The sequence below is a fragment of the Amblyomma mixtum genome, chromosome 3 (genome assembly GCF_055824585.1).
Source record: "Amblyomma mixtum isolate Tamu chromosome 3, ASM5582458v1, whole genome shotgun sequence".
Classification (NCBI taxonomy): domain Eukaryota; kingdom Metazoa; phylum Arthropoda; class Arachnida; order Ixodida; family Ixodidae; genus Amblyomma; species Amblyomma mixtum.
In genome coordinates this window covers 419,912,032-419,939,785 of record NC_143014.1, presented here as the reverse complement: position 1 = coordinate 419,939,785, position 27,754 = coordinate 419,912,032, and the positions used below count along the sequence as shown (strand labels likewise).

The 27,754-nt window shown below is 46.7% G+C and overlaps 1 protein-coding gene across 1 annotated transcript; it reads left to right on the top strand.

Annotated features, from left to right (window-relative positions):
• The first annotated feature begins 746 nt into the window (after positions 1–746).
• Positions 747–18,255, top strand: LOC149357870 (uncharacterized). The gene is made up of 2 exons (XM_089576678.1): positions 747–1,856; positions 18,136–18,255. Exons 1-2 carry the CDS (start codon positions 747–749, stop codon positions 18,253–18,255), a joined length of 1,230 nt encoding a protein of 409 aa, XP_089432804.1.
• Positions 18,256–27,754: the final 9,499 nt, after the last annotated feature.

Sequence of the window (27,754 nt, the reverse complement as noted above, 5' to 3'; positions counted from 1 at the left end):
GGGGGTCACCCACAGCATGCATTCTGTGAGAGAAAAGAAAAAGGGGGTCATTCATGGCTCTGTTCAGGTGGCACTGCACAGCAAAGCTGCCAAATTTTACTAAATAAAAACACAGCTGATTACCAGTATACAGGGTGTTTCACCTTAGACCTTAAACAAATTTTAACAATAGGCGCTTTGAGTTAGAAGAGCGCTTTTTCGGAAGAGCATGCTCAGCGGTGTAGTGCATTTGAATAAATCTAAGGCGTGCTTACTGGTGGGCGGTTTAACTAGTTTTGAACAGTATAAATCTTAAGTATTGCTGTTGGGATCCTTAATTATTGAGAGGCGTAAGCCCACCTTAAATAATATCCATAGCAGTTTTTAGACTTTCGAAAACGCGGTTGCCCTCGGCGCCGTGGCCCAACAGATTCTGGCTAAAACTCGCCAAAATGCAAGCGCTTTCGAGAAACTTTCAGGCAAAGCTACCTTTCCAGTGCACGTAACTTGTCTAAATAGCCAAAATTTGTTGGACCACAGCTCTGAGGGTAACCGCGTTTTGGAAATTTTAAAACCTGATACGGATAGTAACTGCAGTGGGCTACACGCACCTCACTATTTAACGAACCTAACAGTAATAACTAAAAAGTTAATTATTCAATAATAGTTAACTATCCTGCTAGTTAGCATGTCTCAGTAGTATTCTGTTGTATTACACCGCTGAGAATGCTGTGCCGTAAGAAGCGCTCTTCTAACTGAAAAAGCCTATGGGGCACGGCACCGCATCGAGTATGCAGCGTACTCAGCTACTGCTATTGCAGGTGACCGTCACTTGGGCCGTTTGCTCAGCACTTCCCGGCACGTGCAGACTGCGCACCGATGACGCGACACCACCTCGGCTTGCCTTGGTAATCACGGCGCCGAATCCAGACCAGACTTTAGCGCACATCTGGCAACGGCGATTGGGGACTACAACGGACACCACCGAAAGAGGACTTAAAAGCCAGCCAGCAAGCGTCCACTTCGGGCACGGCACCGCATCGAGTATGCAGCGTACTCAGCTACTGCTATTGCAGGTGACCGTCACTTGGGCCGTTTGCTCAGCACTTCCCGGCACGTGCAGACTGCGCACCGATGACGCGACACCACCTCGGCTTGCCTTGGTAATCACGGCGCCGAATCCAGACCAGACTTTAGCGCACATCTGGCAACGGCGATTGGGGACTACAACGGACACCACCGAAAGAGGACTTAAAAGCCAGCCAGCAAGCGTCCACTTCGGGCACGGCACCGCATCGAGTATGCAGCGTACTCAGCTACTGCTATTGCAGGTTAGTTACGTACGGTGTGCTTCATGCATTAAGAGTAACAACTGCTGTTTGATCGCGGTGTCGTGCCCTCTTGAGTGGATTGATCTCTTCAAGCGTTCTAATTTACTCCTGTGTTCCCTCTACTCTGCAATGCTTGAGTTGCTCCTCTTGCTTTCTGGCGACGTTGAGACGAACCCAGGTCCCATGTCAAAAGCTGAGGCAGATGCGTTTGCCTCGGCTCTTGAGTCGATACAGAAACTAGAGGCCGCACAGGAGGCGCTCTTGGCAGAATTAAAAAGCGCAAAGGACAAACAAGCTGCCACTGACAATGAACTCATCATTCTAAAAGCCAAAGTTGCGGCGCTTGAGTTGGCCACTCCCTCAGAAAGCGCTGCAAATTCGAGCGTGAACGGAAAAGGAAGCAGAACTTTACGTGATGTCACAGATCAGCTGCAAACAATAACTTCAAGATGTGAGGACGCAGAAAACAGGCTCAGACGAAGTAATTTGCTGTTTTTCGGGATAGAAGATGACCCTGGAGAGGACAGGGCTACCCCTGAAAAGGAAGTCATAAAATTCTGCACTGAAAAACTGCAAACTGCAACAACAAGTTCGCAATTCGAACGCGTACATAGGCTTGGGAAATACCAAGAAGGAAAGAACAGAGCTATAATAGCTAAACTAACTTTCTTTAAAGACAAGCAACGCATCTTGTCATCTGCACACAAATTAAAAGGCTCAAAATATTCAATCGATGAAGATTTCTCCCCAGCTACGCGACAAGCTAGAAGGAAGCTGCTTGACTTCGCCAAACCTCAAAAAATTCCTTTTAAACTGTCAGTTGATCGGCTGCTTATAAGTAATCACACTTACACGTACGACAAAAACACTGATACCGTTGTCATGTCGCAAAGATAGCTAGACATAAGCACTTGTTCACGGGCTCTTCCACAGTCAAAGCTACCAATCAATGGGTCTTTGTTGACACTATCTTACGCAAACATACGAAGCATCATGCCCAAGCGCGAATTAGCTTGCTCTCTGCTTGACGATAACGAATCTAATATTCTTGTTCTTACCGAAAGATGGCTAAATCCTGACATTACAGACGACGAAATTCTTCCTGATAACCATTCTTATAATATTTACCGCAAAGATCTAACTAGCAAGAGAGGCGGGGGCGTTCTTGGTGTTAAAAAATCATTATCTTCTCTTATTATCGACTCGAACTCATCTCTTGAGATTGTGTGGGTTGAAGTAATAATAAATTCGACCAAACTACTGGTAGGTGCCTGTTACCGTCCACCTGACTACAGCACTTCTTTCGTTACAGAACTACGCAATAGCATATCCACGGCCCTCTGTCCTGCGCATTCTGTTTACTTATTCGGTGATTTTAACTTTCCGCTCATAAATTGGCGTAATCTATCATCATCTTCTCGAACATCTGTGGATTTTCTTAACTTAACTTTAGATCTTAACCTGTTCCAGGTCGTTAACAAACCAACCCGTGGTACTAACATTCTAGACCTTATACTCACCAACACCCCCGAAACCGTCGAATCCGTAGCTCACCTAAACGGCTTTAGTGATCACGATCTACTTCAGGTTACAATTAGTGTTCCACTACCCTTTTCAGGGATCTCAAAGAAAATAATACGTGATTATAACAAAGCAAACTACTCTAAAATAAACAATGAACTTGAAGTATTTTTCAACCGCACGCTACTTCCTTCTTTTTATAATCGCTCGGTGGAAGATAACTGGGTATGTTTCAAGAATAAAATGTCTGCTCTAATTAACAAATATATCCCGTTGATCTCGATAGCAAATGACAAAACAAATCCTTGGTTTACTAATGCCCTACGTAAGCTCAGGAATAAAAAGAAACGTCGGTACAATACCGCTAAACGCGTCAATAATGCTCCTTCGTGCTTAAAAACGTACTGTTCTGCCTTAGCTGCAGCCAAAAATAAATATTTCTCCACAGATTTACCTTCTCTCTTAAATTCGAATCCGAAAACGTTTTGGCGAATTATATCACCTGACCGTGACTCTAACAAGATAGCCTTGCATAGCGATACAAATACTCCCCTCCCTGACAATGAGTGCCCCTCTGCGTTTAATACGTTTTTTTCATCGATTTTCAGCCGCGAGGATCATACCAATGTACCTGATGTTGCTGACTATGACTGGCCATTCATGGAAAGTATTGAAATCTCGGTGGAGGGAATTGCATGTCTTATTAATAATTTGAAGATTTCTACTTCATCTGGTATTGACAATATTAGTTCCAAGATATTAAAAAATACCATTTCTATATCCAGTAACATTCTGTACCATATATTTAAGCAGTCTTTGTCATCGGGACAGCTGCCTAATGACTGGAAAATGGCAAAAATCATACCCATATTTAAAACTGGGAATAAACACTCCCCGGAAAATTACCGTCCAATTTCATTGACCTGCATTTGCTGCAAGATGCTGGAACATATAATTGCTTCTCATATTTATAATCACCTCGAGTCCAATAATTTCTTTTTTCGCCATCAACATGGTTTCAGGAAAGGATTATCATGTGAGACACAGTTACTCGAATTCACGACTGACCTGCACCTTAACATGAATAATAACCAGCAGACCGATTGCATTTTCCTTGACTTTTCCAAAGCCTTTGATCGTGTAGCTCATTGTCGCCTTATTGCTAAATTAACTGCACTTCGATTTGACTCCTTCACCCTAACATGGCTTCGAAATTTTCTTTCGAATCGTCAACAGTTCACAGTAGTTAATAATATTGCTTCGTCTCCTACTTACGTTACTTCTGGTGTGCCTCAGGGCAGCGTTTTGGGCCCTTTACTCTTCCTAATTTACATAAATGATTTGCCACTTAATGTTTCTTCTCGCTTACGTATTTTCGCTGATGACTGCATTATTTACAGATCAATTAACAGTACTGACGACCACCTGGCCCTTCAAAATGACCTTAGCCTAATTCATAGTTGGTGTAACACCTGGTTAATGGCTTTAAATGTGTCAAAATGTCAGGTAATTTCTTTTAGTCGTAATCGTGATAACTCACATTTTTTATACAACGTCAATAATAAAGAATTGTTACATACAGTATCGTATAAATATTTGGGTGTTCAACTAACCGAAAACCTCTCCTGGACAGACCATATTGCAGCCGTTTGCGCAAAAGCTTCAAGGACATTAGGTTACCTACGTCGTAATCTGGGTAATTCACCTTCCAACATCCGAAATGGGCCTATCAGACATTTGTTCGTCCACAGCTCGAATATGCATCATCCATTTGGTCCCCACATCCTACATACTTAACCGACATGCTTGAATCAGTCCAGAACCGAGCTGCCCGTTTCATTTCACGTAATTATCGCCATCACTCCAGCGTAACGCAAATGAAACTCGATCATTCCATACAGCCTTTAGTTCTTCGCCGTTATATCGCTCTGTTATCCTTGTTTCACAAATATGTTTATAATGCCACACAATCCACACTTCATACCCAGACCGCCTCGAACACGTCTCGTCGATTAAATAACCACTTAGGTTTTGCGCGCATGTACGGTACGACACATGCTTTTAACTTTTCCGCACTCCCTACCGCCATTCGCTTGTGGAACAATCTGCCTGATCACATTGCTTCCGAGTCAGATCAAGAAAAATTTCGTCATCTCCTACACGAGCATTTTTCACAATAGCACTTACAAATCACTTTATCTTGTCTCTTACACTTGGCAATCTGCTTTGAACTTCTTGTGATTTTCTTTTTTCATTGCTACCTCGCCCTTGTGAATTGCTATTTTATGCTGCGTCGTGTGTTCACTTGTATGCCTTGTATATATTATTGCTTTTTTGCGTCTTTTTCCCTGAATATCACTTCACGAATTGTACTCCCTGATATGGTCATTTTTTGTGTTTTTTGCGTTTTTCTTTTTTTCTTTTTTTTACTTTCTAGTATTAATGCCTTACGTTAAGTTTTACTCATGTTATTTCCTTAAGTGTACCTTTGTGGCCTTTCATTACTACAGTTGTTCCTGTTTCATGTTTTGCTGCTTACTCTGTAACCCCCCTTACACAATGCCCCTATGGGGCCTGTAAGGTATTTTAAATAAGTAAATAAATAAATAAAAATTCTATAAAATCGTAGGTGAAACAAACCGTCTAGACATATTAGACATCCAGGAGTATATTAAGTTAGTGTCCGAATTAATGCGCGCACACAAGTATCAATACAACCACTTCCGTGCATCGCATATTTAAGCCCAATATAAGCACTCAGGTACTCAGCATGACGGGAACGGAGGCTTTTCTTCCAAGAGCGAAATTAAATGATAAATTTTGCTGAGGAAGGGCGACATACATGTTCACCGCCGAGGTTCTTTTCGGTACACCGAAGTTGGAGCGCACCAGAGGGTTTGCCCACTCCGCGAAGCAAAGACACGTTGTTCTCGTGTATCATGCACGCAGATGCCTTCATATATTTGTGTTTCTATTTATACCTGTCTTTATTAGCTTAGACGGGATGTCGGCTTACATAACCTTGAAGCGCTGTTTGGGTGAGCCAGTTGTGTGCGTGTTGCGCCGGCGATGTGTGCGATAATTATGTACTAGCGCTGGGCGCGGAATACATTTACAGGGTGAAATCGAGAATAAGGCAACCGCTAGAGAAACTACTTCGTTTTTGATCTTGGAGACGGGCTTAGGTTGAAGGACCCTGTGGTAGGAGCTCAAGATGCTGTCAAAATTATTTTATACTTCGACGCCAAAACAGACGTAACAAACATGAAATGAAATACGTCTTGTTTACGCCGTGAAAAAGAGCTCTGTCACATTGGCGAGCCTAGCGAAACAGCGAAATTCAAGAAGGCCGATTATTCTGTATCTAGAAAACAGTGCCGCTATAAATGCCCCTGATCGACGCCCGTAGTGCTGCAGTGCAAACCTACGCGGTGCTGGCGCCCGACTGTTGCTACCCGATGCACTGTTTTCGTGCCAGTTACGATCATCCCATTACCACTGATCTAAAAATGGGGTAACAGGAATTGGAATGATATGATGAAATGTGCATTGCATTGCCCTGCAATTGTTTAATTCGTTGAAGTTATTATCTGTGTGAGTGCATCGATTAGCGAAAGCAAGAAAAAAATACCCTCCTCAAGGTTTAATTTCAATAATGGTCGAACTGAGAAATGGCTGATGTTAACATTTTATTTCAAATTAAAAAAAACACAATAGGTGTTGCAACACTACGATGCCACTAGTGCCAATAGTGCCAATAGTGGCAACACTACGATGCCACTCGGGGACGCAAATGTGGCTCGAAACGTGTGGTGAGAAGGTCACTTTTGCTATTGGAAGTACGTATAGATACATGCATACTTGAAGGCGCTACACAGTCCCCTGAATGCATGCGTACATACACATAGGTACACATTCTTTTCTCACTCAGCTTGGCAGTGCAGCTGCTGGTCAGATTGACGGTTTATTCCGACCGCGTCGGAATTTTCCGTCTTTCGGGTCCGTTGCTAGATCACCGTTAAATTGCTACACGCGCACGCAGACACATTAATACAAGCAAATGTGGCCGGCAAAGATGGGCCTCCCTTGGATTTGGCTTGTTAACAGCTACGCAAACTTAGTATATTGCCCGTTGATGGCTCGGCCGAAACTACTCGGTTAAGCTTCGATAACGGCGTTGACGGCGACGTGAATGTCTCCGTGAGCGCGTGCATCGACGATGAAAAACTCTGGGATACGTGCCTGTGAAGCAGATGGGAAGCAATCACCGACAAATTGACCCTGAAATCCGACCTCACGAAATCACGAAGAGCCGCTTCGGAGGTCAGCTCAGTTATAACTCGCGCGATTTGCAGCGTTCCGTTCGCAACACATGTGTGATTTTGCAACAACTTTGAACCGCTCACCGAGCACCGCGAATCAGTTCAATCCACTTCAGCCAGACGCAAGAGGCAGGCGAGCTACACGGGCGTTTTAACGTCAATTCAGTATTAACCCGTTTGAATTTGTGTGGCTGTTCTGCGATGGGCGTTCAAAGGCGGTGCGAATTTTATTTTCACTGTGCACTTAACCTCCTCGATGATCACTATCATCATAGTGCAGCAGTGTTAGGTACCTATATTGCGTTTCAGACATCAGGTGCAACGTTGTGCTAGGTACAGAAGCAGTCAGCATGAAAAAATAAAGGTAGGCGTGTTACTTCGCGCTTGTTCTCTGGTCGAGTGGTCTAAGCCACGAGAGAGGGACAACATGTCGTCAGCAATAAGAGCGCATTTATTCCAGCTCATGAGAAACGTATCTCGTAAAAAGTCTGCAGGCAAAGCTTTTACAGTTTCTCGTTGACCCCAAGGAACGCACTACTTTTTGATCGCGGATTCGAGCAGCGCTGAAAAGAGCGCTAACCTTGACAGCGTTGCGGTTGATGTGTGAAGCGGTGTATATCGGCAAATTTCAGATCGACGCCTCTAATTTGTTATTTCGAAATCGTGTGTTCATGCTTGAATTACCGCCGCCAGATTGACCACGACAGCAGATAGAGCATGTCGGTAATTCATTTGTGATGGAACAGTGCAAAATGACGGGACAGGACAGGAGACAGGTGTTGACTTACAACTCAGTTTATTTCGAAGAAACGCGGCTTCTTACGCCATCTGCCCAACCACATACGTCACACCCATATCGCTCATGCGCTCGAAAATCTCAAAAGACGTTCTACTTTCATAGAGGGGAATCGATGTTTAACATGTCTAGTTCCTTCTTTGCTAACGCGACGGACGGCGTACTGATCCTATTGAAGCTGCCTGGATGATTTCTCGGCTCAACTGATCTTTTTGTTTCACAAGTACTTTGCATTTGCTGAGTGCATGCGCAAAGGCTTTTGAAGGGAAATCTCTACAATGTATCCCTAGGATTCTTAAAATTTGGTCAGGGTAGTACGCAAGCGCGGATGCTCGGACTTTCAGGGCGAAACGTGTGAAAGAGGTAACTTAAAACACTGAAAACAAAAACAATAAGTCTTCAATAAATGAAGCATACACGATGATTTATCGTTTGCGAACAACTTTGACTGCTTCAACCTCATTGTTTGCAAGCAGCGAGGCGAAAGCATGTAACGCATTTTAATAACAGTATGTAGATTAATACTTGTTATCAAGCGACTCTATATAAACCTTACCGTCCGCATTCTCTATCAGCTGAGTGAACTGCTAGCACATGTATATTGTGTAATTACAAGACAGGGGAATCAGAATTGAACTGAATGTGAAAATGCGAATAAAAGTGCACATTTTTCACACCAGAAAAAACTAAGCCACACCTAACCAAAGCTCCTATTACTGCTAATGCAATCATGCAATAAATGAATAATCTGTGTTCACGCTTATAGTGCGCCCATCCTTAGTCATCTGCGCTGATGACCATGTTGTGAAGAGCGCGCCTCGCATTTATTTACGGACCCCGTATGAATAATTTCTTTCAATACAGGCGTGCTGTCAGACAAGAACAGCGAGCTCATGGCATGACACCCCTGTAAAAAACATATCTATGAGCTGTAAGAACCCTGAAAATTTCGAGAAATCCTATTGGCAAGATCCAACTTGCAGCCTGAGCTAATGTCTCGAATGTTTTCTCGATGAAAAGTATATATGTTGTTGCTTCCTTCGGTTAAAATTAAAGAATGTCTCCCCGGGAAGAAATTTCGAGCGGGAACACTTTGTGAATGTGTGGCAGCCTCATGGCCTTTGGCTGTCTTTATTTTCCATCATTTCAATAATTGTTGGTGACTTCCCTCCAAAGAAAACGAAGGAGCAACTGGAACACATCAACATGAGAGTTTCGTCATTGATATCTTCAAGAGATCTGAAAGCAAGCAGCGAAGTACTATATTTTGAGGAGCACATACTGACTGTGTCACTAGCAACCTGCGAAACTGCTGCAACAACTATGGAAGTTGTGACCCTGATGCGCAAACTAGGGCGATGAGGCACTTTGAGCCTGAGAGTATCACACTATTTTACCACACTTGCACAACTTCTGATATTTTTGCTTTTTTTTTCTCTTTCGGTCTCTTTTGGCGCTACGTTCCGCCGCATTCAGCACTGGTGGCCAGAGCTGCTATATACTGCTATTTAACTTGCAATTTAAAAATCTGCACCAAATAGACTCTTGCATACTTATTTTACGCATAATAAATTAAAAAAAACAAATATTGGGGGCCCTTAAAGGGACACTGAGGAGAAATTGAAATTGGCATGTATCGATAAATTACCAGCTCCTGATTACAAAAACGCCACTCATACTGACAACAAAGCTCTTGTAACGTAGAAAAGAGCAAGAACCAAAATACAGGTATCGCCGCCACAGGCCAAACTCGCAAGTACAAGCGTGATAACGTCATAAGACAAGACAGTGTTGCTAGAACCAATGGTTCTAGGAACACTGGGACACGAGACGCCACGAATCACTGAGGATCACAAACGAAGGTTGCGCGGTTGAATACTGAAGTAAGTTTTGTTTTGAAACCAATAGTGCGCTTTTATCACACAAGGAACACCGACAAAAGACAACGTGAATATTGTAACCGAAGAAAATCAATACTTAGCGGCTCCACGGGCGGCCAGATGAGTTTCGGTATCTTATGGCGCTTCGCGTCTGTGCGCTCTGCATGCCCGCGTGGTTTCGTTTTTGACGCGCCTCGATTTAGAAGCGCGGAACAGTAGAGGAACTCCAAGTGCCGCTCCAAATTCTAGTTAACTTTTGAAGGAGCCTGTTAAGGTTGGTCAGATGATCGCCACGGTAGATGAAAAACTATGATGGCACGATTTTCGGTGATCGTACAAGGAAGTTTGCAGTGTAAAGAGCACCTTGAGTCTTCGTACGCTCGCCCGGCGAAACGTTCCCGGTTGTGCCAGTCAACTTCCAGCTACTTGACGTTCTGTGGGCTGAGATCGCTGAAGTGCAGGCCGGAGTTATTAGACACTTTTAGCATACCGCGTACCGTATTCCCGTTACCGGTACCTGAGTTCCGGGACCCCGCGCGCAGCCAATGAATGCGCAAATCTCCTTGACGTCGCCAAATGGCTTCACGTACCCGGCAGCTACGCGCGCGCCTGCAGCATCGGGACCAATCAGCGCCTGCTCACCGGCGGTAGGCGGGCTCCCGGCATTCCGCTAACGGCAACAAGGTACACGGTATGCTAAAGGTGTCTATTCGCGAGAACTTCGTTGACGACTTCGAGAACGGGATCCATCGTAACGCTGGCAAAACTCCGGTGAAAACGTAAACGAAGGGACGGTAGCGACGGCCGCAATAGCCAATAGATGCCTTCAACGAACGTGCAGCCGGCGGTTGCTTTCATTTCGGCTGCTGCTAGGCCGCACAGCTAGGAGCATGGAGGAAAAAAAAAATAGGCGGGAGCATGACCTAACGCGCCATCCTCCTCTGACGCCGCTGCCGAGGGCCCTTTTGCGCGACGACTCTTGGGAAATAGGCTCTCCACAGTTACCAGACTGCCAACCAGCTTGGATCGCGGTGCTTTTTAGTGAACGTCCGTGCTCCGATGTAGTGGAGGAGCACACCGCCTGTCTTGCATCTTTGTTGGAATGCGTACCGAGGATGTCTGAAGGCTCCGCGTCTCAACACTTCTGTTGATTACACTCTTGAGTTTTTGGGTGCGGTGTAGAAAACTGGGTTCGTCTGGGGCACTATGCGCATTTGAACTAACGTCGCTGTACGATATATACGTGTACTGTACTCCAGTACCAACGTGTAGAGGCGTTTTCATGTTCTTGCTAGAAATACAAATTGCACATGCCCGCTTTGAATGTCTCTAGAATTCAGAATTTTTCCCTGCGGCCTGCGGCTGCGACCTCGTCACTGTTCAACTGTGGTTCATAAAGAGAATGGAAATGAATTCCTATCGTCGTTATACACACATACAGAGCGTTTATTTCAGTGCATGCTTTAAGCGGAGAAAAAAGGAGGCGTTGGCTTCCAGAGCGCTCACGGCGGACGAACGTGTTTAACGAGTGCTCCGGCGCGCTGCGCAAAAATCTATTTCTCGCGCAGGCGGACTTCGGCCTGCCCATGGGCCCGCCGTTCTCCGCTACCCTCGAGTCACAAGTCGCGCCGAACACGCTCCTGCACATACGCAGTTCCGACGTGAAATGCAGCAGTAAAGTATTTCTCTCTCGCGCGGTCGAGAGAGTGTGCCGATGGCTTTACGTCTGCCTGTCTGCCCCTTCGCGGGGTCTCCCGGCCATCGGCATTAGCTTCTTTGTCGGTTTCGGAGCCGATGTTCGGAGTTTACACGATACTAGTTTCGTTTCTCAAGGAATGAGCACAGCGTATTTACTTACCCATGGAACGAAACCCCAGGACGGCGTTCTTCCGTGCGGCTCCTGCATCCCGGCAGGCAGCATTTCCTTGCGCAGCTCAGACGACCCAGCCGCACTTCGCGAAACACACGGGCGCACTAGGCACTAGCCTCTCGGCACATAAAATCTCCAAGCTCCATGGCCTGTGAGCGCTTCTCAAATTTCGCGCGCAGCCGTGTTGGTCGTCTCACACAGCACAACGAGAGAGCGAAACCGAAAATCGGGTAAGAACTACCGCTTCCTTGTCAAGTGAGGGCCTATTTCCCATGATGCTTTCCATAAAGTTTTTATTACTAGGCTTCAAGATTATGACGACATTCTCCCTCCTAGTTATTTTTCCTCCATGGCTAGGAGTCAGAAATCAAGGAGTCTGCGTTACGTCATGTGCACGTCATGTTTCACGTCCCTTAGTCCTGTGTCGTCATAAGAGAGTCCCAAGTTTGAATCAGAGCGGCGGGAAAAACTCTTTCAACTTCGAATCCATATTTCTTAGAAATAAATGCATCTTTCGCTGCCGGCCAAGTGGCAACAAAGCCATGAAATGCCGAACTATCGGATTTTGCTATAAAAAATATTAATAGAGCTCTCCTCACTGTCCCTTTAAGCTTCGCCTTGAACGGTATGATGTGACAATGTAAAGGGGTCCCGTCAGCGGCTCCACTTGACCTCATTAGCATATTACCCGATCACCTGCTCTACTAATGTTACAGATCACATGAATCACCAATGCTACGTGACACAAGCGCACAGTAGTTCGCTGGCGCTTACCCTTCACGGACATGCACTTTGCTACTCGCCCAGCCACTGCTTCCTTAATTAATGCCTCGTTAACCCTACGCATAGTCATTATCAAACTTCGTAAGCTAGTACATTATGTGAAAGACCTCACAACAGGCGTACAAAACCCGCTTTAACCGCGCCGCGCGAACGTGCCTCCATGATCTAGTGGTAGCGTGTCGGGCTTTCAATCTAAGGGTGAGATGGTTCGATTCCCCATTAATTACACGAAATTTATATTCATCGTAATTCATTTTGTTTAGATACTTGTCATATTGGCACTTCAGTCATGTTGCGACCTTGTGACAACAGTTTATGGAGTGTTTTAATCACTTTACAATTACGCCGCTCTACGTGTAACATCCATCCTTTTCGACCGAACCTGAGTTGCGCGACTGAAGACAACGCCGGAGGCCGACGGAACGACGCTACCTTTACCGCTGAACGAGGCCCTTAACGCTGCCGCGTTGAAATTTTCCTGTGTGAATTGCTGCGGCCGCTACGTATTAACCTAATGTTACTTTTGGTTTACGGTTGTTTAACGTCCCAAAGCGACTCAGGCTATGAGGGACGCCGTAGTGCAGGTCTCCGGAAATTTCGACCCCCTGCGGTTCTTTAACGTGCACTGACATGGCACAGTACACGGGTCTCTGCAATTTCACCGCCGTCGAAATTCGACCGCCACGGCCGTAATTGAACCTGTGTCTTTCGGGTGAGCAGCCGAGCGCCGTAACCACTGTACCACCGCGGCGGGCCTAATGGTACTTTCAAGCCGTTTTTATATCCTCGACACGTGGCACTCACTGGTGTCATTGCGCAGACGAGCAAAGCTTTTGTCTCAGGGTCGCTTGTGCGGTTAGCCAACATCCGCTCAGCTTTGTTGTACCGAGGGAGGTTATTGCTTTCAAATACGGCGATGGAAGCTGAACCCTGTTCACAGACAACACAAGTAACTGAGTCAACCCTGCGCAAGTGATGCTCTACCACGCTCCGCACGACTCACAACACTTGTAAAGAGGAAACGTTCGATGCGAGGACGCATGCGGATATTAGAACTTGCATTCTGCCTTTTCTATTTCATAAACACTGCATATTAGCATGTTTATACCCATGACCACTTTTGATGGAGCTTCATACCGATTCTCATCAACCAGTGCCACCTTTCGCCTTAAGACCGCATGTGAACCCGCCTCTCACTCCGCTCATCTCACCCCCCACCCCCTAGCTAGAATGCGACCCATCCACCAAACTCCACCCTGAACCCACTCGCCATCCGACCCCTAGATTGGGGGCCCCTCGCCTCCCAACCACACCGTGCAGTTTCACCTCTCAGAAGGCCTCCGCCCACCAGAAGCCTACACAGCAGCGAAACAAAGGAGCATCGGTGAAATAAAATAAAAAAAAACAGTAGGATTGCCATTAATATAAAACCGAACTGTACAGCGACTTCTACTAACACAGATTTTTCGCATCACATCGTATGATCACTTAATCGTTTTTTTAAACCGTACGAAGACCATATCGAAGTCGAAGATGCCGAGATACCCTACAGCAGATAGAATTCGCAGAGCCACTCGATTGCGACAGCCGGGTTCTGCAGCTGCCGCAGGTGTATGGATTCTAGTACACTGTATAGTATGGCTTCGCCGGGGGCTTGTCGGAACGCGTTCCACCTCCCAAGACGCTGGTGTAGGAAGTTGCGCTCAGTTACGACATCCGTAGCTGCGGCAGGTGGCTAGATTTGTGGGGTTTCGATCCTTAGGTGTCGCGATAACTTCAGGTACAACAGTGCTCAGAGCTTTTCGCGCATTCGTGCAATGCATAATAACTGTCCGCCATTTTTTCTGCCGTACACCGGGCTATTGCGATTGCTAACACGGCACGTCCCAGCCAATCACAAGATGTCATTAGATGCGAGGTGCTTTGCTATCTCGGTCCATGATTTGAAGTCCTGAGCAGTGGCTTCTACTACAGGAACAGCAATGGTTATTCTTTTGGAGGATTTCAGAAACCTCTTTGTTACCTTTGCCATTGTGGAGATCTCATTCGAGTATAAAGATAATCTCAAGCAAAAGAGCATCGAAGTGGGCGGACACGAGTAAAATAATAAAAAGCTCTTTTCGATAGACAGTGGTATATGTGCGCCATTTTTTAACTTGAACGCTATTTCTCTGCAGGAAACTTTATCAAACCCAGCGATTTATATTTAAAAATTGTACAAAGGCTTCCATCGATCCGTTCACAGACGCGAGCACTTTCCGCTTGGGGCAGGAAGTTTGTGACTGGAGTTTCAATGCGGGAGGAAATGACTGTCTAAAAAAAATGCATCTACGCTAGAAAAGGGGCGGAAAATAAAGGCGTAACAATGATGCATGTTGAAGAGGCTGAGAAGTGGTGCGTCGACGCAGGAAGCATTCCTCTAGCCCTGAACGATATGCCTGGTTCCCACTTAAGGATTAGGTAACTGGGCCTCAACAAACACATACCGGCACAAAGTGCCATACACTTCTGTGCAAATTTTTGAAGTTGGCTTAGTTGAACGAAAGGTAGGTTCGTATAAATGATGTGAGAAAATATTTCTTAGAAGTTTTTTGTGATTAAATAGTGCCTTTGAATGGTAGACCGCCTGCACCGCCTGCTTTGCGATGGAAAACAGTCTATACGGCGTTTTACGCATATAATCATTGGTACAACAGCACAATAGTGAGCAGAACAAAATGCCGTTATATTCCAAGTCCTTTGAGGCCTCGGTAATTATCTAGACAACATTGCCACGCCCTTAATTGTTTCAGGATGAACGAATCGCAGTGGCAATTCATAAGAGCTGAATAAAATTGAACGAAAAGAACCCTCTTATTATTCTAGTTAAGTATCCCGTCCCGAGCTAGTTTTGTGTACAGGTACACGACAGTTACCTGTGCACAAAAGAAAGACTCCCGGGCCTTCATATGGGCTCCACAATTCATCCGTTCTCGTACTGATAAGAATTTTTTTCCGCAAAACCTCCAGCTACAGAGTTGGCTTCCTGGTAGTTTGCCGACGCCAACTACCCACGTGAGTTTTGATGATTGTCGGCAATAAGGCGCATTCAAAGACCTCAGGGAATAGTTTTTTTTTTGTGTGATGTTGCTTGAGGCGCTGCCCGTTTATATCTACATTTTCTCGGCGGTTAATTGCCAGTCGGTATGCCCAACTGGCCGAACGAGTCTTCGAAACATAGAAGCCAGGAATAAGCTAAGTTTCATAGCAAGCTACCCATGCGATCAGGAATTAAGCGCAGCTCACTGCACTTGCGTTGCGTTGTTCGTCCACGCAGTGTGAAAGTTGTGATCTTCTAGTGGCTTTCGTTTTCCTAAATTGCGGTCGTCCACGCACACGAGGCGAGGCTTTGCAATTCTACAGTGTTCACCAATAGTACCATTATCACTTTTCCCTTGTGGTGAAGCCTAGAGAGACGGAGCCACCGTCGCGCCTGCGCGCCGCATAGTGGGTAGCGTTCCTATAGAGCCACCGGTGTTGCACTTGCTTTTTTCTTGCCAAGGAAACATCTTTGGAATTTATTCTTTAGCATGGATTACACCCACCACAAGTGTTTTTCTTTCCTCTTGCTATGCCTTGCGAATTATTGCTGATAACGAAAAATATAGTTTCCAACACATTTGTACTAGTTTTGTAGCCTTTACTAACATCGCCAGTTCGTTTCGTGGTGCTGACATGAGGACAAGCGTGTTATCAATACATCAAAAGTTGAGCCTGTCCAGTACGTCGATCGCAACGACTGCGTGATCTTTCACGCATAACAGCAGAAACTTGTTTATGGTTTACTGTTTAGGGGATTTAACGTCCCAAGGCGACTCAGGCTATGAGGGACGGTGGAAATTTTCACCACATGGTGTTCTTTAACGTGCACTGATATCGCACAGAATCTGAACAAGTATGCAGCTGCATGAGGAAATTTCCATGGGGTGGACACAATTGGCTCTCCGTTGGGGCGGCGTCGCAGTATATTTGTCGCAAGTGAAAACTCGTGCTTTTACCTAATGAGCACAGAGAATGTTGCGCAGGACGGCCAAAGTCAAAATGCCTTCGCGCCACAACCTTTCGTTTCAAGCCGGGCAGTGGCGAACTTAAGGCATCACTGAAATTCTTAATCTCTTGAGGTGACGGTGAACTCTCGCCTTCACTTTTCAAGATCTTTTCGGTTTTGAAGGGTGCCGTAAGCGCTCCACTACACAGCTCAGAAGCAATACACGTAGCCTGAAGTGTTTCGGCCTGGGCTCTACACGTGGACAAAGGCATGTGCTGTCACGCGACCTTGGTGGGTGTTGGCGCGGGGCACCCATGCTGACGTGGGGGTGTGCAGGGGGAGGGAGTGAGTTGTACGTGGCATATATCCATCGTTTTCCATTTCTTAGCCATATATGAAGGACCAGGAGTCATCTTATTGCTGCTTGTACGGGCGGGAAATGTGTTGCGTAGAGGTTGAAACGTTTTAAAAGTCTGCTACGAACGTCCATCTTCAGGATCAGGTTTAAGCAAGCGTCTTCAGAGTAACTGTAGCCACCTGAGTTTTTACCACTGTTTTGCTTTGTCATGCCTTGTACTGCATTGGCCCTCCTGCTTGCGCCCGTTTTAGCCTGCAGTATAAATATATCAGTACATAAATCAATAGCACCGACGTATGAGGTGCCGTCGGCGTTCTCATCACTAACAAGCGGCCGCGCACACACGGGTTGCTTCGCAGTGGGACTTTTAAACTGCATGCAACGCATGACAGCACGCACAGCTTTCCTGAACATCACGAACTAGCGTCGTCTGTTGGCTGGCAGCACCGAGCACTGCGCACCTCAATGAGGATATGTATACGTTTTAATTTTCAGACAACTAGATAGTGCGGCGTTATTCTGCGCGAACACACGGATTCTCATGGCCGACTCATCCTCTTTGCTCAAAAACTTGGCCCATCAACTGCTTCCTGCGCTCACCGACACCATAGTCGGACGAACGCAGCACAAGAACGTTGCGCGAAGTGCCCAGTGTCCCTCAAAGGAAGCCCTGCATCCAAAGACATCAGTCTATACAGTCATGACGTCGCTATTAATCCCATTTAATGGAGGCGCCTTCAGCTACCGACGATTGGCGGCTACGAGATTCACCGCAACCTCATAGAACCAGTCGAAGCCATTGGCTGAAGCCGCCCCCCCCCCCCCCCCCCCGCCCTTGATTTCTTCTTTCGCTTATCATAATGTATGGTATGCCTCCGTCAGAAAGTCCGGTATCTCTGAATATATTTAGTTGCGTTCATTTTGAGGTTAAGTTTTCTTTTCTGCGTTTTTATCTCCCGTTTATTAAAAACGCAGGAAAAACTATTGCCATAAATGTCTGAAAACAAAAGATCGATTAAGCTCCTCGCATCCGCGATCAGCGCTATTCGCTTCCACTTTAACCGAGCTCCGCATGCACAGTGGCAAGTTCAAGCCACACCGCATGCGCAGCTTAAACGTTCCGTGTCACAGATAAACAGCGTCGCCAGCGCTGGCCGTTGTCAGTCGTGAGCGCGAGCGAAAAATTCTGGATTGGCAGGCTGGCTTCGCAGCGCCACACAACGGACGCATCTGACTTACGGTGCCTAAATGGCCAGCGCCGCTTTCAGGATGAAGACGCCGCTCTCAGCGGGGGCAAGCCGGGTCCCACTCTCCCGTTCGGCTGCATTCAGTACAATGCGGTGGCGGGCAGCTTCGAAGAGAAAACTGCAGCTGCTGCGTGGAACTAGCGGAAATTTGGTATTCTACCAAGACAGGGTGGTACCAGAGATTGTTTAAACAGTGAATCGGAGTAGTTACTCGAAAGTATACCATATACTATATTTCGCAGCTAATCTGCCGAGAAAGTCGGCGCATTGTGAACAGTCGCTATGCTCACGTGTGTTGGTACTCTTCTCTCCCGTTTCTTCTGCGCTGCGCTCTTTCATAATACCATTCATACAAGGCGCGTATAGCCCATTTTAGCGCAGTTTCTTGACCCGGATTCCCTAATTTTGATTACTTTCCCAACAATCACGGTTATTATTTACAGCTGCAGTTGCATATTCGTCAAAGACATCCATTAAAAATCTTCTCGTTCGTCCTCAAATGAAGTGCGAGAAGGCACGTTTTATGGCTGCTAATTTCAGTGTTTACTATGATGCGAAGTTAAGTTGTGCATTATTACGCGACAGCGTATACAGCTCGTTCGGTCGAAAAGCCGTCGGCATTGTCGGCACAGCGTGTCCGAAAAAGTTGGTGGCTGCTTAAAAAAATCGTCTCATGCCGACCGTTTGGCGCACAATGTTCTGGATGGTGTTATGAGGTTCAGCGTTTCGATCAACATAATGTTACTAGGTAAGTTAAAGCCTAGCTCACGGCAGAGATTCGAACCGGTGACCTATAATCGAGGGTGCGTGAAAAAAATCGTGTCATGGTAATTTGTGGTTCAAGTGATTGATGATTGATTGGTGTGTGATAGGCGGCGGCGAGTTGATGAAATCAGTGTAATTAATTGATTAACTGATTACTTAAAGAAATGAAAAATTTGAAAAAGGGTGTTCAAAGGTGTCAGAATGCCCAGGGTGAAAAGCCAATGCTTGATGATGCTAATAGAAAAATTTACAGTGTGTAATTGATGAATTTAAACAATTGAATAAAATGAAAAATGCGTTCAAAGGTGTTAAACTACTCAGAATGGAAAGCCTAACCCCCTAGGCTATCGCGTCATACCCTTAAGACGGAGCTGAAGTGTCCTCTCCAATCTTTTCCTTCGTCCCCAGCAGCAATGTTTCTGGAAAGTAAGCATTTCAGACGCCTTTCCTCGCATACTTAAATTTTACTTTTGGTCTACATCTCCCGGCTGACTTCCGACTGCCACTTTATTTCTGTGCGCGCTGTCGCGAGCAAAGCGAAATAGCTGGTGCCCTTTTATAATGTGGGCAGAACACACAGGAAAAGAATAGACCTCATAGCTTAATCTCTGACTTCAGCATCACACACATCAAGAGCTCACTTCAAGCAAAGGGGCGTGGCCCGATGGGTGAAACTGCCTGTTTTCGCCCCGATTTTGCATGTTTCGAACGTGCTCCGCCATCTTTCTTCCCTCGATTAGAGGCACCTCGTTGACGTTACGCGTCGTGGCCTTTCTTGTCCTGATTACAGCCGCATCGGTACACATCGCAGTTTCTACCCCACGCTGTCAGGAGTCGCACGTTTTGTTCACCAGACCAACAGCACTTGCGCCGATGACGTAGGCCAGGAAATCTGAAAGGCTCGTGTTAAAACTTTCCAGGCCACATCAAAATTTGCCGAGCGCTTTTTACAGAATCTATCGGCGAAGACGTTTCCACCCATATTATTTAGACGCGCTCTCGTTTGTAAGCGAGTATGTGAGTTTTCGTCCTGAAATTTATTCAGTTCATTTATCTTTATCTCACGAAGGCATTCTGAACCCCTCCCACCTCACCCCTCTACTTCTTTGCGCCAGCTCGCTACGTATATTATGGTGCCGTATTCTGTGCGTCAGTAAGTAAAGAATTTTCGTGCCTGCGTGACGCCAACCAAATGAGCCTTTTTTTCAGTAATGGTTTATCTCTCCTTCCTTTCCGTGTCGCTTTTAAATAAACCGGAAGTGGGAAAAAAAAGACTCTTTTCATTGTCGTCACGCAGCCGCATCACTAAAATTCGGCACGTCTGTTTCTGGGCAACCATGCCTGAGAGATCGCTTTTTTGCGGATGAGTGCTTGTCTGTCGTGTTCACTGGTCCACGCCTTTCTGCGCGCTTTATACATCAAGCGTGGTTTTCCAACTAGCCCAGACCCATACCTTAATGAGAAAATTATTGCCCTGCCCGACGACAATCAAGCGATGCAGCAAGCCAGCATCTCTTGGCAACTGGACCAGACTGTTCCGCGGAAGCGAGTAAGGTGACCTGTGTTGTTCCGACTCCTCTTTGTTAGCTTAGGATGGCGAGGACAATGGGATTCAAAATAAGTAGTTATCAGGGGCTGATTTTGTGAGGTCCCTTCATGAAACAGTTGCTTTTAATAATTTTTTTCAAGTTTCGAAGAGAAAAAAAAATAATTGTTTGGTTAAATATGTCCTCGAATAAAACGACTTGCCGTTCAGGAAGAAGTAGTCGCATCGCATCATCAGTCCACATGTAGTCAACACCATCAGAGGGAAACACAACCACCTTCGTTATTTTTTTACGGCAAAAGCCACTAAGGGATGATGATGATTGACGATTGGTTTTGAGGCAAGGAGATAACGTAGTAACTGCCTCTCATATTTCGGTGGACACCTCAACCGCGCCCTAAGGGAAGGGATAAAGGTTGAGTGAAAGAAGACAGGAAGAAAGAGGTGCCGTAGTTCAGGTCTCCGGCATAATTTCGACCACCTGGGGATATTTAGCATCGCACAGCACACGGGCGCTTTTTGCGTTTCACCACTATCGAAACGCGGCCTACGTGGTAGGGTTCGAACCTTGGTACTCCGGCTCTGTAGACGAGCGCCTTAATCACTGAGCCGCCGCGGCGGGTCACTAACGGAAGCAGTTCAGAAAATATGACCATTTGGTTTCAGACGTGTCCTCAGCTTTTCAGTCCAGAGCACTGAGGCAATGGACCGCTCGGAAGAAATATTTGCCATTACTACATGGAATTTTTCACAAATTGTGTAGTGATAAGACTCAGAGAATCCTCAGAGAATCTTGAAGAAGTGGGTGCTAACTACGCAAAAATATTACATTTGGAAGGTCATCCTGGGAGCTGCTTGTACGCCCGAGAAAATTGGGGCCTTGTGAACAGTCCTTACGTTCAAAACGACAAAAACAGCATAATTCAGTGGAATTCAACAACCCTGATGTAGTCTATGTTACCACTCTCAAGGAAGACCAATTAACTGCTGTCTTTTTTCACTGCGGCCAGTGGATGGGGAACACAGCAGTCCGTCATAACTTTCCGACGGCCGGGTAGTCTGAGCGATCGCACCGTGCATAATACACATTCAGAAGTGCCAGAATATTACTGCCGCTTGCGAAACAACTAGGCGCTGCCTATTTGCAGTTCAGTCGCATTCTTTCAGCTGCCACGAAATCGCAAACCAACCACACCAAACGCATAGCGCTCAGCGCGTGGGACCCAACATGCCGCTGCAAGGGGCAAACGGTGGCGCGGAGTAGGACATAGGATGTCCCTACCCTAAAAGCGTCGGCGATCGGGCATCAAGACACCCTGAATTCTGAAAGCGTAGGCGATCGGGCATCAAGACACCGTGAACTGACTTACGGTGTCTTGATGTCCGCGCGCTGGCTATCGAGGCACTCCAAACTGTCTAATGTAGTGGCGCCGGCACGCGGTGACTGCCAGAACTAAGATGTGCCGCGGAGCGCCGCTGCGCGAGGGGAGACGGCGCCGAGCAGCGTTCGTGTTCGCGCCGGGCGCGCGCAGTTACCTTGACTGAAGGAAGTTTTCCCTCGTAGCAGCTTCTCAGTCAGTCTTGGTCTGTGCTCGCGTCGCACTGATCTGAGCAATGTAATTTCGTGTTCTAGATCTGTTTTTTACGAACCTCCTTAATCACATCACGCAGTAGTGATGCCCGCTACATCTACAGAGCTACCGTCTCATGTCCTTAAGGCGGAGCTTATTGTCCCCCAAGATTTTAATTCTTGCCATCCCCCCCCCCTTTTTAAAGCGAAAGATTTACTACTTGCACTTTCAAGCCTTTGCCGTGACGCGGCGGTGCCACCATTGACCTTTCGCATGACCTCTGTGTGACGTCACACCGAAGAGCTGGGCGGCCATCTCGCACCGTCTGCGAGTAGTGGCGGTGCCACCACCGGCGGCCTTAGATTACATTGGTTTAGGTTAGATTAGATCACATTAGATTAGATTACATTATATTGGATTAGATTGGATTGGATTGGATTGGATTGGATTAGATTGGATTGGATTAGATTAGATTAGATTAGATTACATTGGATTGGATTGTATAACCGATGCATCACCACAAGTCTAACCACAAGCCCCACCACCAGCTATACACTACCAGCTGAACCATGGCGTAGGTACGGATTTTGCTTTCGCAATTACCGGGCTTAACCAAGCTAAGCCACAGCGAATTTTTTTTTTTAGAGCGCAGCTCTTTGGCGCCCGTTTCTGCGTTTCGCGGAGTAGCCGTCGCCGTCGCCGTTGTCCGTTGTAACCAGCAGTGGACACCTTATTCGCGCTTTAAGATGCGAAACCATAGGAGCGGGAGCTTGGAAAGCAGAGGGAAGGCGCATAACTGCCCTCTTGGAGCAGTGGACACCTCAATCGTGCTTTAAGCTACGTAGCGGTAGTGACATGCGTTGGTATTGACAACGTTGTGCCAGAAGCGCGGCGCTGAAGCCATAGGCCGTCGGCGTTCGTTGTGTTCGTTGGCGTTGACGTTTTACACTCCGATCATTTTAAGGAAAGGAAGTGCGCATAACTGGCTCCCTGGGTCAGTGGACGCCAGAATCGCGCTTTAGATACGTGGGGGGGCGAGAGGGAGATGGCGGCTGCATGCGTTAGCGCTGACAACAGTGAGCGAACTCTCTTTATTAACCATTAACTGCCACTTGTCAGGGTGGCGGGTGGGTGGGGACTTTAGTGGAGATATGATGACAAACAGGAATTTCTTACCACTTAAGCGGGAGAACATCCCGTTCTTCTCGCTCGTAACGCCTCCCACGGCTGTGACAACTTCGTGAAATAATTGCATAGACCTAGTCTTTGAGAACCAGGCAATGGTGCAGCAACTCGAGCATATATCCATCTATTTTTTGACCACAGAGCTTCTTTCATGACAATCAAGAACTGCTACTAGAGTGTTTCTTGAAGAACGAATATGCGCGAAAAATAACAAGTTGTCTGTATTTGTACATACATGTCTTGCTCGAATTCTTTGCCTCAGTCTATCCAAAAGCTGAAACAGCTGATGAGCTGCGCTCAAATTTTGCATTAGGAAGGGACGTAATCGTCGGCATTTTTTTTTTGTTTTTTTTGTCATAGCTCTTCCTCTCATGTTCAGCTTTCTCGAATGGAGATAAGGTTTGGTGCAATTCGCTGCGAGTGAACACCAGGTTTTCAATGTGGTTTTAGGCCACACCGAACTAAGCTTTCTCCATTTTAATAATGCGTTGTGCAATAGTTGTTCTTGCTTGCCGGAAAGAGTGCGACGCTGAGGTTCCTGAGACTTTTTATGCACTTTCTGCCTTTCATACTGGCTCATATTCTTCACTATTAGCCGAAATTGGTCCCGTGGGAGCAATTGCAGCCGCTGGTCCCCGTGAGCAGCACGAAAGGAGCAACTGCGACCGCGTACGTGCCGTGTGCAAACTTTACAGACCAAATAATTTGTCCTTGGCCTGAAAAGGACCACCTGAAGGACGAAGGGCAGATCCCTCTGCTTCGCCGTTATTCTCCAAACAAACATGGCGGCGCCCTTCAAATCATAACCCCTCGCTTCAGACTGCTTTCATCCTTGTTACTGCGCTTTTCAGCGCATTCAGTGGAGATAAATGGGGCACTCGTCGTTCGCTTCGTCTCAACTCACCTATAAGAAAACGTCTGAGCGATAAAGTTGCTTTATTTTTCATTGAGAGAGACGATTTTGCCACTTCTAGGCTTCAGTTATGCGTCGGTTTGGCGACAAAAATAGTTCCCGTCCTAAAAACCAGACGGCGCCACTAGGATAAACTTGTCGTTTTGTCACTGCACACGCAGACCAAAAAGAGGGATTGGGCGCAAGTGCGTAATTTCCCACAAAATACCTCCGTTTAGCCTACGTAAGCGTGAATACGCTTTTGGTCCGCCGACGGCGTCGCTTTATACTGCCACCAGGTGGCCCAAGGCAGCATTAGAAGATAAGGAGGTGAAGGCTCGCACGTACGCCCTGGGGGTTTTTCTGGAAACAGTGCTGATGAACGGTGTCTCGATCCTTGGTTCCATAAAATATTTTTGGTGGAGGTGCTAGTTACTTTCCTGGCCCATATCACACAGCCCTCCTCGCACCGCGGACATCGGGCCTCTGCCGGTCGACACAGCAGTTCACCGAGTCAATCGCCGCAACCTAGGACTGCACCCCCCCCCCCCCCCCCCGAGCACCGGCCATTGTATTCTCCCTCAGAGCATGCCCCACGACCAGCTATGCGAGGTACTAATTAGTACACCCTCCAGAACCCACGAGGATCGAAGTCCTTCCACGGCACTCAGCTTGAGGACGTGGAAGACTGGCTCGTGCAGTTTGATGCGTCGCCTCGTTCAGTCAGTGGAACTATGCCGCGAACCTTCGGAATGAATTCTTCAGCCTGGAAGACGGCGCTCATACGTGGTACGAGAATTGCGAAGAAGTTCTGAGATGATGGCGTTATTTACGCCGTCGACTGCTCGCGACATGCACCAGCGCGGATCGTTGGGAACGAGCTGAGTGAGCTCTGCCGACCCAAATACAGACGAACAATGAGACTGTCACCATGTATGTCGAAGACGTGACGCGGCTCTTGCGACGAATTGGCCCAGCTATGTCGGAAGCAAAAAAGCTACGTCACTTAATGCGTGGAGTTCAAGAACAGCTTTTCGCTGGCCTCGTGCGCAACATCCCCCCCCCCCCCCTATTCTAGTGTCGCCGAGATTTCCACGGGGGCGGTTACAATGGTGCAGGAGTAGGTCCTTCCGCAGCGTTCCACCGTGTACGAAAGGCCAGTACTTGCTCCTTCAGCCACAAAGTCCTTCCCGGAATGCAAACACAACCCTGGCCTCCTCCGGGACATGTTACCCTCTATTGTACGGAAAGAGGTTCAGAGGATTTGCTGTGCGTCGCAACCAACGGCCGGCTCTCTTGCTAGCGCCATCTCCGAGGAGGTGCAGCAAGTGATCAGACCTCCTTTGCTGGGTGACCTAACCATACTTTTCCTAACCATATCTCTGTATACAACACGAGCGGTGACGTAGTGGCCGGGAAGTTGAACGAGGTAGCATTTTGGTGGCGGCGGATTTCGCGCGCTCTTTTCGCCGAATGCCCAAGGGCGAACGAGCCATAAGGTCAGAGACATCACCGCTGCTTTCCGTGCCTAAGCGGATATACTCTTTTGCGTGAGAAAAAAGCTTCGTGGAACCGAACCAACCGGCAGCTCAGAAAGTGCATAAAGACGTACTACGAGCTACAATACGTGTCGAATGTAAATTAAAACGCTTAGCGTCAAGCAAGCACAATTAGATTCATTTCGTTGCCATTTGTTTACGAGCTTATGTGGTGCTGTGTAAGTACCGGCGACACTTAGCGAAACGGTGAGTTGCAAACATTTGATTCCTCGACGCCGCTACCCGCCAGAAGCAAAAGACGATGTAAACCACGGCGTTCTATATTTGTTTCAAGAGGCCGCAATGAGCAGGTGCCAGTTGCTACAAATACGAACACTTTACCCTCCCCGCCCCTAAAAAAAAAAGCAACAAGGATTTGTGGTCGCCAAGTACCGGCTGCAAAGTACGCGCGGTTCGACACTTATTGTTGGGCCGAAAGCGCGATTTAAACCGCTGTGCGCATGCTTTAAGGCTTATCGTAGCTTGTTGCGAATTCAAATGATAGCAAAGCCACCGTACTTTGGTCCAAACAGCAATGGGTTTCATAAAACAATGAGCAGTAAACCAAAGCAATGTGTGTGCTTCGTATACGAGGGGGTACACTGTAAAAAATTTCACACCTTTAAAGGGAACATACTGACTAACACACCCTCGCACCCGACAAAATAGGAGTTTCTGTTACTCGTGCACCCGTCCTGCACCCGTCCTGCAAGCTAGCATTTTAGGGGCGGGTGCATTTGGCCAAAATACCCCCCAGTGCAGGCAAGGGTGTTCCTTTAAAAAATGTAAAGCTGGCTTCACCTCAGTTATGCATGCCGGACTAATTGGGGAAGGGAAATGTAAAAAACATAAAATATAGCTGTAGCTCGTGTGTTTTATGGGACAAAATATGTTGGCGTGGTTCCTGTGACAACAACACGTGCACGTGTGAAGCCGTAACATGCGTTTTCGGCATTTTATCCACGTTTCACTGATGCATCGACGCGATTGTTAAGGCAACATTCCACATGGCGATCCCAACTTAACTAATTTTAAAGGCTGTACAAACGCTCTGACGGGGGCGATAGTATGCGCTTTTGAGGATTGCACTTTGAGGCATGGTTTACATCTTTCGCACCCGAGAACATACATGCAGCGGCGAGAAAAATATTGGTTCACTCGCAGCTGAAAAAAAAAGGGTTATTGATTTTATTACAAATGCCAATAAAAATTGCTGGAATAATACCTATGCCACGAATGTGGGTGCTAATTGCTTGTTTTGATAATAACGTGCTCCTGTACTGAATCCATATCAAGGTGAAGCAGTTACGACTGCATCGCAGTGAATAGAGGAATCATTACGTTAAAGTGTTGCGATAATACGGGGTGTTTCACGTAGCTTGAACCAAGTATTTAGAAAAAGCGGTTAACCGAGCGCCACAAGGAGCGCCACATGATGGCGAACAATGCATCGTTGGATTCAGCTGGCTGCGGTGTACCGCTTTTTTAAAATCCTTGGTTCAAGTTACGTGAAACACCCTGCATATTTTTCAAACAGAGTACTGTCAGCGCGAAATCATTCTACTTTACGCATGAAACTACGCGCAAAAAACAAGACCAAAATTAGCAATTTCTTGAAGCAACCTCTGTGTCAACTGGAAGAAAGGTAACGATGGAGACCTGAAGTTAATGAGGGTCCCAGAAGCACTTGAGAAGCTCAAAGAGCAAAGGGAAGAAAACAAAAATTTTATTTTGCCCCGACCTACGTAGCTCTCCAAAACTGAGCGAGTAGCAGAAGGTACCTGTGCAAACTCATTACAAAAAAAGTTTAATGTCTTAAAGCTAAACCTGAGCTATCGGAGACACCGTAGTGGAGGACTCCATACCATTTTAGGCAATCGTGGGTCCTTTAACGTGCACTGACATTCGCACAATACACGGACAATTTAGGCATTTAGTGCTTCCAGTTTCCGTTCTGGACAAACTAGCGAACATCGTCTACGCACAGCAGCGCACAGGACAGAGAACATGAGCTAGAACTTTTAGAACCTTAAGCGAACATTTCCATCCTCCCGCTGATCCCGTAACAGGCGCGCTGCGAGTGGAAGCACGCTGTGCGGGTCCATGAGAGCGCCAAGGGAGCCGAAGGTCTACTGGACCGGAG